The 18,057-nt window shown below is 45.8% G+C and overlaps 1 protein-coding gene across 1 annotated transcript; it reads right to left on the minus strand.

Annotated features, from left to right (window-relative positions):
• Positions 1 to 1,943: 1,943 nt before the first annotated feature.
• Gimap8 (GTPase, IMAP family member 8) lies at positions 1,944 to 16,657 on the minus strand. The gene is made up of 5 exons (XM_027428475.2): positions 16,447 to 16,657; positions 12,245 to 12,899; positions 9,013 to 9,058; positions 4,818 to 5,441; positions 1,944 to 2,602 (listed from the first exon to the last, which is right to left on the minus strand). The coding sequence occupies exons 1-5, from the start codon at positions 16,536 to 16,538 to the stop codon at positions 1,944 to 1,946; spliced, it is 2,076 nt and encodes a 691-aa protein (XP_027284276.1). The 5' UTR covers positions 16,539 to 16,657.
• Between the last annotated feature and the right edge of the window lie 1,400 nt (positions 16,658 to 18,057).

Raw genomic sequence — 18,057 nt, forward strand, 5'->3', positions numbered from 1 at the left:
CTTCAGCCTGCAATCTTCTCTTTTCCATTTCCCCAGGAAAAGCAGAATCTGAAAGAAAAGGTCCCTAGACAAATACGGACAGTGAATATGCATGGAATGTTCCAAACAGCAATGGCAGCCTTGAATGTTCTCCAAGAAGAAACCTGTTACTCAGCTCCAAGGCAGGCACGGAAGGCAATGCTTTCAGGACCCACCTCAGCTTTTGACATGAAGCCATGCTTTTCCCAGGAAGTTCCTAGTCTAAAACGGAGCCCAGCAGAGACACTAATATGTCTCCAATGCAGAACTCATGACTGAGCTGACTGCACTGCAGAGCTCCATGCTGAGCTGATACAGGCTTTATCAGTTTTCCTGCTCCTCTTTGCTCCCTTCAAGGGAACATGGCACCATAGCCCAAAGCTTTCCTGCCTCTGTTCTACTCATCCTCATCGGTTCCATACAGGCACCCCCTTGTAAACCTCTGACTCTCTTGTCTCTTTCCATGTGATTCTCAGAGCAACTGACAGCAGTACTGCTGCCCCACTCAGAAATGGACCTAAAGAACTACTGCAGTTTATGTTAGACCCTCCAATAAAAATATGCCACATTGCTTATTCTGTGCATCCCTCACTATGCCCAAGTCTTATTGTCACCTGATCAGCCTGAGGGAGCTAACAGCGATGTGTTACTGCCCTCAAGCAGAAGAGAATCTCGGGGAAGAGGCACAACTATCATCCAGACCTGAATCCTCCTATTCCCGGTTCCAAGGCTGTTCCCATTCATTTCTTTTCCTGGTATAGTAAAACATTTAGGGCAGACAATCCCAGAGCTAGCAAAGGCCTGTCATACAAGCAACTGTCGCTCATTTTGGGGAGCCCCTTTTGAGGGCCTTACCCTGCCTGGGGAGTGGAGGGGGTATGGATAGGGGCAGGTGGGATGTTGGGGGGGAGGGAAGGGAGAGGGAGAAGGGATTGACATCTGAAGCAAGCTTGTTCCTAATTTGAACTAATAAAATAAAATAAAAATTAAAAAAAACCCTCAGGCACCAGAGATATGAAAAGCTCACCTTGGCCAAAGCTCACAGTGGCCTCTTTATGAAATTAGGCTCTTTCCCTAAACCAGAAAAAAAAATGCCATCAGAAGGAAAGTGTGAAGTCATAATCCACCTCATCTTTATTATCTGATCCAACTCAATATATTTACACATACATTTTCCAGAAGTTACCATGTTCAGACATATGTGGCATGCAATTATTGCAGAATTACTTCTTGGCTTTTTGGCTAAGATAAAGTAGAATATCAAAAACATCAATTCCCAGGCTTCATCACCTTACCAATAGGTTAATCTTGAAGCTAACTAAACACATACATTTTATGTCTTATCCTCAAGGTACATATGAAAGTAGCTGATATTTAAAATGTCTGACCCTTAATACACTTTGGGGACAGTTTCATATTGTTCATTTCACATATTTCACCTCAAGCAACTTCCAGTAGGTCATGCACAGAACACTATGGAATAAATTTCACACACCAGTGAAGCTGGGCACAAAGACAGAATAAAGTTTTAATGTTCACCTCCACTTTCTTCCATGTCCTAAGATGCTGGCCTTGTCTTCCGTTGGGGTTCAACAATGACCTGAGCCTTGGTCATGGTGTGAGTCCTGACTCTGACCTGCGCTGGTGGAATGGTTTTGATCCTTAATATCTTGATATTCAAAACATTTCCCATATCCTCTACCTTATTCTTTGTGTCCTCTAATTCCCTACTGCTTGGCCTAACTTGACAATTTTTTCATCCAAACACCTACATTCAACATGAGATACGTTTATCCCTCAGACTTAAAAGTCATGAACTTTCTTTGGGGGAACCATCCCACCAGACCTGCCATCCTTCATCCCACCCACCTCTGTCTGATGGCATCCCCATGTCCCAGACAGACCCTTTAATTGTTCACTTGAGCTCATTGTTTAAACACACTAGCAATTTGTTGGCCTATTGTCTTAAACGGATGGCCAAAGTCCATCCATGAAAATGAATGTTCATCATAGTGCTTTCTGAGACTATTGGCTATTGTCAACAGCTCTTTCACCTGGGCCTCCCGGTTTCGACCAGTTTCTTTGTTATTAAAAGCACAAACTCGTTCCTTGCACTTTTTAACTATTCTTTTGAAGGCTTTGTTCTTTGTGTTTCTAGTGTAATCACTAAGGTCTCCATCCCCTAGGTCTTCCTTCCGTGTAAACAGCACAATCGTATATTTCATAATTCCTTCTGGAAACATGACCTCCAGTTGCTCCACTGCGGCCTCATCTTCTTGGGTAAAGCGCCCCAGCTGAAGTACTAGAACAAAAATCTTCATCCCTTCTTCACAGAGAGATAAGCAGTATTTTACCTCCTCCCTTAACTTGAAAATATCCTTTTGAATACCAGGCATCTGGCTGAATGATGGCGTGTCCACCACCACAACATCCTGCCCGTCCACTGTAGCCCGGCCGCTCTGGCTTCTAATGGTGATGGGCTGAGCTCCAAGTTGAGACAGGAAGGCAGGTCTCCCCAAGATAGTGTTTCCAGTTGCACTCTTTCCGGTCCCACTGCTTCCTAAGAGGATGATGTTTAAGAGTTCTGTTGCAGAGGAAAATGAGAAGGATTCATGACTGTGGGATGATGCAGAACTCATCTTTCCAAGTTATTCAGAGCACTAGTTTCATCATTAAGCTCACCAGGCATCACCCAGCGGGTCTACCCCACACATGAGACTGGCTTGCCCAGTTCATGTCGTCTATGAACTCAGCAGAGGGAATCGGATAATGCTCTGCCCATTGCTCATCATGAACATAGCACACCCCTTGTCTCTGAACCTACTCTGCTCCCTCTTCCAGGACCTCTTTTTAATCACTGGTACCCATAGGAAACAGTAGCCTTATCTTTGCTGAGTCTATTCCACACATTTCATTTCTATCTTCTGTTCCTACTGTAACTAAGTCTCCCTATTGTCAACTCATAATAACCATAGTAAAATGTCTTTGAAGTATTTAAAAACCTAGTCTATACAACTGGATTCTGGGGGCGGGGGAATCACATATTCTATCAATAGATTACCAGTTGTGCTGGTTACCTCATACTAAAATTCATTAAAAGCCTGATGAATCTTGCTGTGTCTTTCAATAATGAGCCAAAGGAACTTCCCGATTAAAATAAATGCCCAGTAACACTGTTCTTTGTGGTGTCGGTGATAGAAGAGAAGGGTCCATGTAAATAGTATTTGCAGGTGCAGGGATCTGATTATATTTACTTTCAGGTGTTCCTGATGCCTTTATACTTTGCACTGTGTCCCTTCTCAGTGGTCCTCCCTCATGAAACCCTTATCAAGTCACTAGTCTCTACCTCAAACCAAAGAGGGAGGAAAGCCCGTCTTGGTCTTCCTTCCAGGACAACTGTGAGCTACTCCCGCTGAACCCAGTCTCGTAGATATGCTTAAAGGGTGAAAATAAATCAATTATCTGAACCAAAATGTGCATGCATGCATCACGTATACACAAGCAAGCACACACACACACACTCATGTGTGTATTTCAATCCCTACTTCTGTATTTAGGAAAGACTCAGTTGTCAGGTCTCTCTGAGATCTGATCCAACCTTTCTGCCATTTGAGGCCCTGTTTCTATCAGGACCATTCTCGTCTCCTCCTAAGAGGCATGCTCCTCTAGTCCTGTTTCTTTTCATGAATTTGCCACTGTACTCTCTGGGGTGTCTCTGCTTTCTTCCCAGCCACCTCAATGCTTTCTATTCTCTAAAGTCTGTTTCAAATTGAGCTTCTCCAGATGCTCTCTCCTGGCCTTCCTGTTTTCCTGTATTTCTTTAGGTGGCTCCAAATCAGGGGAGAATAAATAACCCAGAGAGAGTTCTGGGGTAAGAAAACAGAAAAGCAAACAAGTGACTGGAATCTGACATCACTGAGCTGAGTGCTAAGTCCCAGCAACCCCAGACTGGAACAGCAAGAAGACTGGGAGGGGTCTCCATGCTGGAGAGGTAGGATAGGGTCATGAAGGAATAAAAAAACAGCCATTAGAGTACACATAAACTCATAACTTTAGGAAAATTTAGAAAAAAAGAAGATACCAAAGTATACAGCTGCCAGTTGGTTTTGAGACAGGGTCTTATTTAAGCCAGGCTGGCCTTGAACTCATTACTTAGCCAATAAACTTGAACTTCTGGTCCTCCTGACTCTACTTCCCAAGTGTTGGGACTACAGGAAAATACTACCATGCCCAGTTGATGGCCTGCTGGGGATCAGATACCCTAGTGCGTGCTGGATAAACACTGTACTGAGCTACACCCCCACCTGGGCCTTTTCTCACCCTTGGCACTTCCTTCAGAAAGTAGCAGCTCGATGGCTAAGAGGCCAGCACGGGACTGATCCAGACCCCAGAACATGGATGTCAGTGAGGAGGCCTCAGCAATCTATGGGGCCTCGGGTAGTAGATCAGTATTTCTGCCTGGCACACGAATGGACTTTTGGAGCCCATTCCACATGGAGGGATACTCTCTCAGTCTGGAGACATGGGGGAGGGCCTAGGCACTGCCTGGGATGATCTGACAGACTTTGGAGATCCCCCATGGAGGGCCTCACCCTCCCTGGGGAGCGGAGGGGGTTGGGATGGGGGCTTGGGGGAGTAGTGGGAGCTGGGGAAGAGGAGAGGGAGCTGGGATTGACATGTGAAGCAAGCTTGTTACTAATTTAAATTTAAAAATAAATTAAAAAAAGAAACTAGTAGCTCTAGATCATGCCTTCTATTCCAAGCACTGAATACAAAGCATCTCCTGTGCTCAGCCGTACCTTTCTCTCTGAAGATACAAGGCTTGTTGTCATTGCACCGCACCATGCTCTCAACTTGGTCCAGGAGTCTGTTCACCTGCCTCTGCTCCTCCTCCGCAGTTGCCCGATAGTTGAAAGCGGTGTATCTTTTTTCAAATTTCAAGATGAGCTCCTGGAGATTGCTATTTTTACTTATAAATTCATCTAGAGCCTGATCCTCTAAGTCTTCTTTCCTGGTAAAGAGAATAATTGTGAACTTGGTGAATTTTTCTCCAAAAATATTTTTGACAAGGTTGAACATATTGTCATCACTCTTTATCGAAGAGTTCAGTGGTATCACCAGCAGGAAGGCATGGGGACCCGAAGAGGTGTGCTTCTTGACTTCAGATACATCAGACTTCCACGATGAGATCTCTGGAGAATCAATGACCAGAAGTTTCTTCCCGTTCCAGATCCTGCTATGGGATGTAAAGACCTTGGTGACCTGCTGCTCACTGTACTGAATCTTAAAGGGCTGCTTCCCCAGAATGCTGTTCCCTGCTGCACTTTTCCCAACACCACGCTTCCCCATGAGGAGGACCCTCAGTTCTGGCATCTCTACATCCTGATTGGGTCCTGGAATCTGAGGCTCTCTCTTCTTTGGACCTGTGAGACAAGAAAAATAAAAGTGGATCCAGTGTCTCCTCCTGCAGTTGGATACAGATGTGACCTGCTCTAGAAAGCCCCACCCCTCTGATTGAGCAGGCCTCTACTCCCAGGCAGAGCCCAGACACCCACGTAGAAACCATGCCAAGGAGGAATGAACTGGAAGGAATATGGAAAGCCCAGGATTTTCCAAAATGACCATGCTAAATTGAGCTTCTACTGGAATTCATTCTTCAAAAGTAAGTATTAGAGCATGAGGTCATGGGCCAAGGCAAGGGCTGTGACAATATAACTATAGCGTGCCCTCTAACCTTACACTCACATAATAAAATATGTGAGTATATTGGTTCTTTTTTTTAACACATGTGAAACTCAAACACATGTTGAGTGGAAGAAGCCAGACACAAAATTGACATTCTGTATGACTCATTATCTGAAGCTCAGAACAGGACAAATTGATCTGTTTGTAGGACTCTGGGGAGGGGTTGTCTATGGAAGGAGACTGTAAGAACTGTTGTTCTTAACAGAGGAGAGGATATTATTTTTGTATTAATTTTCCAATTAACATACAAAATAAGTGTTTGACCATTTGTGTTTATTGTTGCATTATTTACAAGATAATAATTAGCCTAGAAACCATCAACAATTAAGAGAAGAAAATGTGATATGGGGTCCAGGGAGACAACTCAGTTGCTAAACAACTTGCCTTGAAAGAATGAGGGTTCCAGTTCAATGTCCAGAACCCATGAAAAATTTAAAATCCAAGCATGGTGGTGCACTCTTGGAATCCCAGCACTAATGGAGCACTTTGGCCAGTAGTCTTGTCTACACGGTGAGTTCCAGGCCAGGACTAGATCTTGTCTCAATAAAAAAGTGCATGGTGCCTAAGATGATACACAAGGTTTCCTCTACATTTACACAATACACAAACATGTTCATACTTATGTGCACACACCCATGCACACATACACAAATGAGAACACTGGACCTGGACCTCAAAAATAATGTGTATGTGTATGCGTGCGTGCATGCGTGCGTGTGTGTGTGTGTGTGTGTGTGTGTGAGTGTGTGTGTGTGTGTGTGTGTGTGTGTGTGTGTGTGTGAGTGTGTGTGTGTGTGTGTGTCTTATTTGGCTATAAAGAAGAATAAAATTATTTCTGGAGAGAACTAGAAAACAAAACAATGAATCCTTGCTTTGTCGATTTGGAAAAAATTGTTCCCTTCAGTCTTTCAGAGCACACAGGGTAGAATGTCCCACGCTGTTAAAAGGGTGAGAGAAGATAACACCCCAGCAGTCTCTGGTAACTTGATAGGCATAGATCAGCTACAGAGGGTTCATGGCTGAGGACAACCTGGGTCAGGCTCCCACATACTTCCTCCTTGCCCTCACACTCTGCACACGTAGGACAGAGCTCCACACCCTCCTGGTCACGCATGCTGCTTGTTCAAGTTTCCATACGAATATGATTGCTTCTCAAGAGCACCAGCAAACTGCTCCCACAACCACAAAAGCCAAATGCCGTGCACTTTCTTTTACTTAAAGAATATTATAATCCTAGTCAGAATGGCTATCAGGAATACAAATGACAACAAATGCTGGTATGGTTATGGGGAAAATGGAACCCTTATATTCTGTTTGGGGGTATAAAGTGGTACAGACACCTTGGAATTCAATCTGGAGGTTTCTAAAACAATAAAATAAATAAATAAATAAATAAAATAAAACTACCCTCTCCCCCATCTATTCCACTCCTGCCATACACCCAGCAGACTTTATACCACACTGCAGAGATCTCTGCTCATCTGTGGGTATTGTTGCTCCATTCACGATATCTAAGAAATGGCAGAACCTTAGCTATCCATAAGCTAGTGAATGGGTAATGAAAATGTGATACATATACACAATAGAATATTATTCAACTACAAAGAAAACTGAAATTTGCAGGTAAATAGATAAAACTGGGAGTAATGACACTGAGTGTGTAACCCAGGGCCAGACAGACAAATATTGTCATTTGTATGTGGATCCAAGCTTGAACTTCATAGTATTGCTTGCTTGTGGAAGCAGGAACTGGGAAGGGGTATGAGCGCAGGTTTCCGTGCAGAGGCAGGGGTGGTAGAACATAGGTAGAAGGAAAATAGAAAAGAGTACACAGGTTTAAGAAGGCAGAGGTGTGAATACTGGGGAGATGGGGGTGGAAGGAGAATTAGTCAAAAGCAAAGGATCTATAAAAAACAAAAAACCTTATAGAAGCCTATTGTCTTGTAAACTTTCCCACAAGAAAACAAAAGAAAAGAAAAAATCCTATTATTCCATTTGTTATTTCTTTTCAAATGAGGGTTCCTTCAATACAGAGAGCCCACAGAGTGCAGTGGACAGAAGCGGGTGCTGGGAAAGACGACAGCAGATGTAGAGACATTGTTTTCTTTCTCAGTCCTCCATCAGTCCCATGGCAGATGCCAGAACTCCAAGACCATGACCATGTATGCAGCATTCAACAGTTCCAAAATATCCCTCTACTGACTGCAAGGACAGCAGTGGCCTCTCTCTAACCTTGCCATCCTGAGGACAAAAAAAAAAAAAAAAAAATCCTAAAGTTTCTAGTTGTAGAATTACCCCCACAGCTTACTAGAACCCAGTCCAAAGGGAACGTGACTTCCTCAGGACCACCCAGTACAAAAGTGCTCTCCAGCCTCCCGAGTCTGAGGTGCCTTCACTCTGCTGGATCTGTCATCGTCACATACAGGCATTGGCTGAATCTTTAATTCCAAGGCCTGTAAAACCAGTACCTTGATATGATACCTTCATTCCATGCTTCTTATGAAAAAGGATGCTTTCCATGGTGTGCCTGCCAAAATACTATAAACTGTTCATATGCTAGGCATTCAATTTTTTAGACTTTGAGGACTGAAGTACATGTATGTTATTTCCTAGCCCACAATGTCAGCTTCAATATTGCTATTATTATTACTAAAGTTCATGAATAATTTTTTTATTATTTTGTGGTACTTTACGAGGAAAGGGCCTTGTCTGTGAGACTGCAGTTTTTACACAGGACTGACTGAGAAATAAGCTAAAAATGCATCTGTGAGTTCATAAGCCTTGTGTGTCCTCCCTACAGGCATTCTATTTACTATTGTGTACCGCCCTGGGTTGCTACATAGAACACACAACTGATGGAAGTCCATACAAAGATACTACAAGCTGATGCCATCCATGAGGAATGTTTCCTGCTCCCCTTCAGGAATACTAGACCCATGACCAGGAAGGAGAAACAGAGTTAGGAGAAAGCCGTGGACAGCAAGGCTGGCTCCCTGCATAGAACAACAGAGGATGCTGTGGACGCCCCAGTGTCCAGGATGCTGTGGACGCCCCAGTGTCCAGCACTTTGACTGCTGCTGCACTGGGTCACTCATGTCAGGAGTCCTCTGGGGACAGGTGTGACACCCAGATAGACTGGCTTTCCATGTATCTTTTGTTTCTGATTCGTTAGTTTTCCACTTTACTTTGGCTGGGCAATGCATTAAAAGAATGTAGGCGTGAGTCTCATTGTGTAGGTGACCAACTTACCACACAGATTGTCCCCTTCTTCATATGTAGTTCTATGGCCACAATCCTAGAAAATAAAGGGGGAAATGACAGACACGGGCCAAAGGAGATAACCTTCCACACAATACTCATGGAGATACAACTGGAGACAGAATATCTGCTGATTAGAAAGAGGTCACAGTAAGGTCACGGTCCTCGACTTCCTCTGTGCACCTGCCCATCTTTCAAGCTCTCTGATGCTGGTGAGCAGCTTCCCAGAGACAGAGCCATTTCCGGCGCCCTTGCTGCTCACCAGGGTGGTGTGGAGCCTCTGACATGAAGTTAAATTGAGAATACCTCACCAGGTATGGAAAATCAAACACATAATTAACATGAAAACAATACCGTTCTGTCTCGTGGGTGGGATCCATTCTAACCTTACCTCTTAAGGCTTATGCCAATTGGAAGAGCCTGCCTTTGCTTCCTTCCCTGTTCTCAGCCAAATCTTTAATGCATTTAATCCACTATCATCTATCTCTATATCTTTCACTCTCATTATTTCAATGTAAATATGCTATGCATGATATGAAAATTAATAATCTTCTATATCCAACTTGTAAGAAAAGTCACAGCTATCAATGTTACATATTTCTCTGTGTTTATACAAACATTCACAAGTATCCATTGGAGAGACTCACAGGGCTTCCTGGTCAGCAGTCTGCTTGGTATCATAAACTTCACACCTGCACAAGTTAATATAGATGGAACTACCCAGCTCCTTTTAGTTGGTACAATCTATCCTATACTATGAACAGTGGTGGGCCTTTGGATTATCTCTGCTTTTACTATTTCAAAAGATGCCGCGGTAAGAATCTTTGTACGGGTTACCTTTATATATTTTTCTCTTTGGATTGCTGACATCCCCAATTGTTTTAAAGGATTTATTTACCATTTTTATTTTACATGTGTGAGTGATTTGCCTTCTTGCATGTATGCAAAGCACATATGTACAATGATTGTGGAGGCCAAAAGAGGCTAGCAGATCTGGAACTGGAGTTACAGGTAGTTATAAGGCCCCATATGGGTGCTAGAAACTGAAATCAGGTCCTTTGCAAGAGCAGCAAATGCTCTTAGCATTGAGCCATCTCTCCAGCCCCCCTGAAATCCTTAATATTCATAATCTCTCTAACCCCCAAACATCTCAATAACAATAGCTAATAAATACTGAGCATTTATTTATTAACAACAATAATTAGTAAATTATTTATTTATTAACAACTTTTAAGCATCTCATTTAATCTTCACAGAAATTTCCAGGTACATCTTACTACATTTGTGTTTCACAAGACATGACAGTGTGGCTAACAGAATGTGTTTTCTATCCTCATGGGCTTTGTAGGGAGGCAGCTATTGTAAATATGTCCACAGGAACCCCTTGAGCTGGTAGTGACTGGTGTAAGGGGTATTCTGAGGGCAGAGAAGCAAGGAACCAAGCAGGGATGAGAGAGTCAGGAGGCCAAAGAGATGGGGGAAGTGAGCTGATGCTGAGTGGATGGAGCCACAGAGCAGAGCTGGGGCAGGGTGGGGAGCAAAGGCAGTGCTAGTGCAGAGAGCAATACAGGTGCCCAGTGTCAGAGTGCACATGAGCATAACTGGAGACTGGGGGAGAGGGGAACCAGAGAGACCAGCATAGGAAGCAGGGCACAGGGCAAGTGACCAAGCTGAGTGGGAACTATGATTCATCTTAAGATCAACGAGGAGCTGCTGAGCACTTTAGGCGAGGTTTTCTTGTGGGAAGCTCATTCTGAGCTGGCATCCCTGTACCACTCTTCACTCAGGGAAGAGACAGACTGTCCTAATGCAAAGCACACATCAGCGAAGGAGACAAGATGTCATGAGCCTGGTTCATCACCTGCAGAACACCTTTATATGGAGCTCATGCAAATACAAGGTGATGTGTGGGTCTGGCATTTAGTGGGTGCTCAGTAAATGCTGATTTCTCTCATACTCTCACCCTGCTTAGACTCTGTTTTGTGGCATCTCTCTGAGCAGATCTAAGAAGATCATTCCAAGGCTCAGCTTTTGCTCGACCCTTATCTTGCAGAATCACCCCATGTGGTAGGACTTGCAGTCTATGCATAAACCATTCAGTCAGGTGTCAGCTCTTCACAGGAATTCTGCATTTCTGTCACTGCCTTAGTTGCAAATGCATTTTCCTCCCATTTTAAGGAATGAAATGCGATTAACAGCTGGCGATTCTATGTGACATGGAGTGGAGGATAAGGCCCTTAAGTGAATGAGATAAAAATTGTTACTAGGTTAAAGTGATACAGGGAAGAAAGACTGCTGCCCTGGGCCAGACAATGCTGGAAGGAACAGAATTAGGTGGATTCCAGAAGTGCTGATGTCATGAGACCTTCAGTGATTCCTTGGACATCAGAAAGCAATAGTTTCAGAGCTAAGGCTCTGTGGTGAGCAACACAACCACTGACTGAGTGGAGAGGATAGTGTAACTAAGAGATTTAAAGGGTGGTGACAAGTTTGAGCAAGTCAAGGTTGACTTAGTGTGAGAGATTCTTACAGAGTCAGACCTGGCTGAAAAAGCTGAGCTAAGACTACTGCTTAAGACACCGAGGACCAGAGCATAACAGTGAGGGTCTTCTGGGAGGAGGGAATGTGTGTGAGGGAATGAAGGAGAGCCCAATGAGGTCTGAGAACACCAACTTTAGAGGCCAGAGACTGGAAGAAGATTCAGAAGTCTTTGGAACAGGAAAAGAAGTGGGGAAAAAAAGTAGGGGTTTTGTTGTTGTTCTGTTGTTTGCTGGGAAGTCAGCGGAAAGACTATGCAGAGTTCGGTGTGTTCAGTCACATGAGGTGCCATGTTGACAGGTTTTGTTTCCCATTAGCTTTCCAGTTAAGTCCAAAGTCCCCAGGCTGACACTCAAGAAGTCTGATGCCTACTACTACTCTAGAGCAGTGTTCTCAACCCTCCTAGAGTGGAGACCCTTTAATACGGTTCCTCATGTTGTGGTGACCTCCAACCATAAAATTATTTTCATTGCTACTTCATCACTGTAATTTTGCTACTGTTACGAATTGTATTGTAAATCTCAATACGCAATCCCTGTGAAAGAGCCGTTCAACCCACAAATGTGACCCACAGGATGAGAATCGCTACCCTAGAGCGTATAAACACACCTCCCTGAACAAAACATGGCTGTAACACACAAGATAGTCCATTGATTTGGGGCTATCTTCCTCCCATCAGTCCTACCTGGACTCCACTGCCTTCCATTTTCAAGGGCACAAAATATGGCCCCGGGCTTCCCACCATCATCTGCTCAATCACATCAAGGAGCCGGGTCACCTGTTGTTCCCGCTGCTCCTTGTCTGCCTTGTTGTTGAAAGTACAGTATCGATCTCCAGCGTTTCCAAGCAACACCTTGAGCGAGCTCTTGCTGTCAATGTAGTCCTTCAGCGAGTCTTCACCCAGCTCATCTTCCCGAGTGAAGACCACGATCAGGTGACTGTAGGCTTTAGTGCCAAACTCACCCTGGATGCCCTCAATGGTCTCCCTGTCCTCCTCTGTATAGTGCCCAATGGGTGTGACCAGCAGCAGCACGTGGAGACCGTCAGCCGAGAGCTTCAAGCACTGCTGCAGGTTCAGCGACCTGACCTCTGCACAGGACTGTGAGGAGAATAGATCTGGGGTGTCAATGACAATGACCTGCTTCCCTCTCAGGGACACAGTTTCGCTCTGGCACTGTTTGGTTACCATGTGATCACTGAACTTGGAATCGAACTTGGCTTTACCCAGAATGGTGTTTCCTGTGGCACTTTTGCCTGCACCGCGTTTCCCTAGCAGGAGGAGCCGCAGTGTGGATGTTTCCGGGCTCCCTTTGAAACTGTCTTCCTGGTCCCGGCTGGTGCTGTTGAGACAGGAGCAGCACGTCAGTGCTCCACCCACAGCAAGTGGAGAGGGGTGGCAGGAGAGCTGTCCTCCCTGTCCCTGAGAATTTAAACTACCGGGCTGGGAGGCAACTCAGCGTGAAGCCTCTGAGCTCAGTGGCAGTACATGCTTGAAAGCCCAGTGATTGCCAGAAGAAGAGACCCTGAGCTCACTCACCAGCTAGCCTAGCCTACAGCAGGGATTGGACCAAGGGCTTCATGCCTTCCAGGCATGCGCTCCACAAACTAAGCCTCATCTCCGGCTCATGTGGTCTGATGTTTATTCTAGGGAACTGGTGTACTCTAAAACTGTTAAAGAGGAACACAGAATCCCCAAGTGCTCATCTCAGACGTGGTCATCGCTAAGCGTGTGCTTGCTTCGTGTAATTCCACGATGACTTGTCTCCTTAGAGGAATTTTCATTCATTAACAATAACGTGTTTCTCAAACATGTCTAGAAAATGAAGAAAAGCATGAACAAAAAAAAAAAATTAAAAGTCAAACTGCCAAGGTTGTACCGCTATTATTGCATATGCTGGGCACCTGCAGTTTCATCACACCCACCGGTACACACATGCTCCTCAGGAGTTAATGTACTCTCTGATGACCAGGAGTTCCCTTCAGCTTGAGGCTAGGTTTTCCCTGGGAGACGCTCCAAATATCAAAGCTAAAGGAGAAATGGTAGGGGCCTGGAGATTCGACTCATTGGTTAAGAGCACTCGCTGCTCTTCCAGAGGGCCTGGGTTCAATTCTCAGCATCCACACAGCAGCTTAAAACCATCTGTAACCCCAGTTCCAGGGGATCTGATATCTTCACACCAAAGCAAGTGAAAAATAAATTATTAAAAAAAACAAGTGATGGCCTAATATCTCAATTGTGGAACAAGGCCACCTCAGAGACACAGATGTGAGGTAACAGGGTACAGCCCTGCTTGTAAGGACTGCAGACATCTGACTCCCCACAACAGCTGCAGCCTAGGTTAAGCTCGGGGAAACTGTTTGATGAGGCTACTGGAGTCTTTGAGGCCAAACCCTGAGCATATGAGTAAAGACTGTTCTAGAACCTTTGGGATTAATGCTGTCTGTCCTGTTGGAGTCTATTACCCACTCTGGCCAATGTCTGCCTTTTGAGATGGGAAAATGTCCCTTGTGCCTGCCTTACCACTGTACACTGGAAGCATTTGCTTTGGTTTCCCAGGTACCCAGCTGGAGGAGAATCTGCCTCAGGATAAGCCCTGCCTGGAGTTTCAGCCTGAGCTGCCTTAGCTAAGACTGGTGGACTTTGAATTTTTGAGTTAAAGCTAGGACCACATGTTAAGACCTTGGGAGTTATTAGTTTGAAGTAAGCATACTCCAGATGTGACTCAAACACACACTTGAGGTCTAGGGGCAGAGTTTTATGATCCGAATGCACCAGTCAAAGTTGGAAACTTCATCCACCATTCAGCAGTGGTGGGAGATGACCTAAGAAGAGAAGACTAGGGAATGAGGGCTCTGCACTCACAAGTAGATCAAAACCATGCCAATGGGAGTGTGTTGCAGATTACGAGGAGAGTAACTCATTACAAAAGTGAGTTTGTAGGGCGAGTGAGACTGCTCAGCGGTTAAGAGCACTTGCTGCTCTTGCAGAGGACCTGGGTTCAGTTTCCAGCATCTACATGGTGGCTCACAACCATCTGCAGCTCAGTTTTAGAGAATACGACTTCCTCTTTTGGCCTTTGCAGGCACCGCATTGTGAGATGCACACACATGCACCCAGGCAGAGCCCCCATTCACATTTTTCAAAAGTAAACAAATCGTTTTAAGTGAGCTTGTCCGGTCCTGAAGCCTCTTATGCACTACTCCACCCCTTCTATTTTTCAACACAATGTGAAGGCCTTTGCCAGGCATGGACCCCTTGGGTCTCCCAGCCTCAGATATCAGGTGGTAGCAATAAGTAATGCACTGAGACACTCCACCAGGCCATCAGGTAGATGGACAACCAGCCCTCCATCCTTGTGGAAATGTCACATGTGTGATCAGAAGGATGATATGGTTCCATGAAGCAGTAGCCCCAGGGCCCTTACTATAACTACACCACCTTCTCTCTCAAGGCCAAAATCTGTGACCTCACAGGGAGTCCCCTGCAGTCTGTTGGCAGAGCAAAGGGAGATTTTGACAGACGATTCTGTATAACATGTAGGCACCATGACCAGAGGACAGCCACAGCACTGTGGCCCAGTCTTGGGCATCTTTGGGGGACAGTGTTGGAAAGATATTCTCCCCATGGGTAGAACTCTGAGCAGTGGGCCTTGTTCATTTCATTAGAAGAAGAAATGATCAGCTATTCCCAACATGTGGATCCAGCCATCAATGTGGCTGGGTGGTGTGGATTTGGAAGCAGCATGCTGGGAGATCAGTGCTAAGTTTGCCTGGAAGAGGAGTCTGGAAGGACCTGAAGGGAAGAAAACCAGAACTTGTGAACGCTCATCAGAAACTAACCTCAGCAGAGGGAGACCCTGGTCATCGAGATGATAGAATGACCCATCTGTTGGTGCCAGTCAGCCTCTTCCCCAGCTAGCCAGTCATCAGGCAGTGGGCCCAGACACAAAGTGGCCACAGTTTTGTACATGGGCCTGGTAAAGTGGAAGTATACAGTGCCACTCTCCATAGCCACAACTCATGGTTCAGGGACCCACAGGTAGAAGCTAAGTCAGAACAGCACCACTCAGCTTCAGCAAAATGTTTGCTTCCAGTCCCCGAGACCTTACACCCTGATGGCACAGAGGCCTTGGTTACAGAGAGCAGAATGTTTCCACCAGGACACAACCATCACACTATACCAGCAGTTAAGACTGTACCTAAGTTCCTCCCTCTCTCTTCCCAGGATGCAACCCAAAGGTACCATGAGCTCAGCCATTTGGAGGAGCTTCTGTGACACAGGAATTCATCCTGCATCAAGAGTCAAGTGGATCACAGAGAAAGGAGGTCAAAGAGGCTCCCAGAATCCAGTAGGGGAAGAAATTTAGTCCTAACCAGCGGGTCAGTCAACATAAGAAAGGGTTAACATGTGAGGGTCGGTTTCCTTCAACACACAATTAGCCGGATCGTCTGTGCAAGGACTGGGAATGTGAGAAGAGAGAGCATGGAACGCAGACTGCCTCTGCTTCCCCAGGAGACCGACAGTCCCAGCTGCACCTGCTGCCTCCCTCGTGGGAGCCCGCCTCCCGCTCTGCTCCTTCTTCCCCTCAGGTATGATCCCCTCCTCAACAGACCTCCTGACAGGAAGCTGCCTCACACACTTTCTTAAGAAGTAGACTCTACACCCCATCTGGATTTTGTTGGAATGGCATGGTTCCTGCCAGGGGAAAACTGTCCAGTGCTCTTGAAAACAAACATGACACAGGGAAGGCCAGACATTCCCCATGGGCCAGACATTCCCCAAAGGTTTGATGGGGGGGGCGGGTGGAGGGGGGCGCACGTGGGGGGGGGCGCGCGCGCCACACACACACACACACACACACACACACACACACACCTGAAACATACCTTGGTCCTTCCCCCTGTCCTATCGACGTCTTGAAGCTTCTATGGTCTTTCTGACTTCCTCCAGCTGCTCCTCGGTGGGATGAAGTGGCCATCTCTAGCCTCAGGCCGTTGGAGGGACCGGAGCCTCACAAGGAGAGTCAAGGACTCACCAGGTCACTAGGGCCCCAGTCTCCCTGGAAGGAGGATTTTCTGTTTTTCTGGGAAGAAAGAAGTTTCTAGAAGCATATATTCGTCAGTAGAGTCTGAGAGGGAGCTCAGAACAGAATGAACACGGAAGCTTAGGGAGGGGCAGTGTGAGCACACAGACACGGCTTTTCTGGAGGTGCTGTAGGGGGCCACCAAGTGGCAGAAGGCTGTGGGAGCACAGCCGTTCACACTGCTGCAGACAGGTGTAACAGAAAGGCCACCTTGGATCTTGTGGTGGTGAACTTCTGCCGTGAGCATGACCCAAATCTAGAGTTGTCTGGGAGGAGGAAGCCTCAACTAAATGATTTCTCATGACTAACTGGCCCGTGGCCATGTCTGAGAGTCATTTTCTTAATTGCTAATTGATATCAGAGGGCCTAGTTCACGATGGCCTGTGCCTTCCCTAGGCTGGTGGACCTGAGCTGTGTAAGAGAGGGAGCTGAGCAAGCCAGAGGGACCAGTAAATGGCTTTCCCTCATGGCCTCTGTCTCAGTTCCTGCTTCCAGGTTGCTGTCTTGAGCTCCTGCCCTGGCTTCTCTCCGATGGATTATAAATTGTAAACCAAACCTTTTCCTTCCCAAGTTGCTTTTGGTCACGGTGTTTATCACAGCCACAGAAAAGCATACTAGAGGTCTATCCTCTACAAATACCAAAATCAGAAGTTTTGGATGAAGCCAGTTTGGGCATAAATCCCAGCAGGTTTTCCTCCTGGCTGTTCTTCACCAGCACCTCACTCAGCCTGGACTGCTCCAAATCACTTACTTTCTCCCAAAATTCAGTGCTCCCTGATAGATGAGTAAAAACTTTTCCTTAGGTAGGAAAAACACAGAAATGTGTTTTCGAGTGACTCACAGAGCTCACTGTGTCCCAGCAACCCAATCTGATCTATACTTCCTAAGCAAGGGGCACACTGCTCAGGACACAGCTTCCTTGTTAATCTAAATAAGCTGTGTTTGTGCTGTGATGACCCTGAAGGATTGGGGAATGGGGAACATATAGGCTGTACACTAGTGAGGAAAACTGCCAAAAACCCTCCCTCTGCCTGCCCACTCCCCTCACTTCCTTAATAAAGAAGGCCCACTCTAAGAACAGTCCCCAGATCCCCTGGCCATCAGGTTAATGCATAGAAAACCATCTCATTAAACTGACCAGGTGAAAACTTCAGACAGCATTGCAGGTGCCTGGGAGAGATGGGCTAAAGGCCAACGAGCTGTGGCTGCTCCAGAACAGAGAAAATCATAGACTGAGGGGAGCCGGGATCTTGAATGAGCTGCAAGCTTTGGGGTGGGGTGAACATAAAGCTTCACGTAACTCCTTTGCAGTTTAGTAGGGTGACATTTGCCAAGTTGGCCTTTGCACGGAATGATCTTCCAGCAAGAGCTGATTTTGCTGTGTGTTGTTTCTAGTTTGGCTCTAAGGAAGAAT

The sequence above is a fragment of the Cricetulus griseus genome, chromosome 8 (genome assembly GCF_003668045.3).
Source record: "Cricetulus griseus strain 17A/GY chromosome 8, alternate assembly CriGri-PICRH-1.0, whole genome shotgun sequence".
NCBI lineage: Eukaryota > Metazoa > Chordata > Mammalia > Rodentia > Cricetidae > Cricetulus > Cricetulus griseus.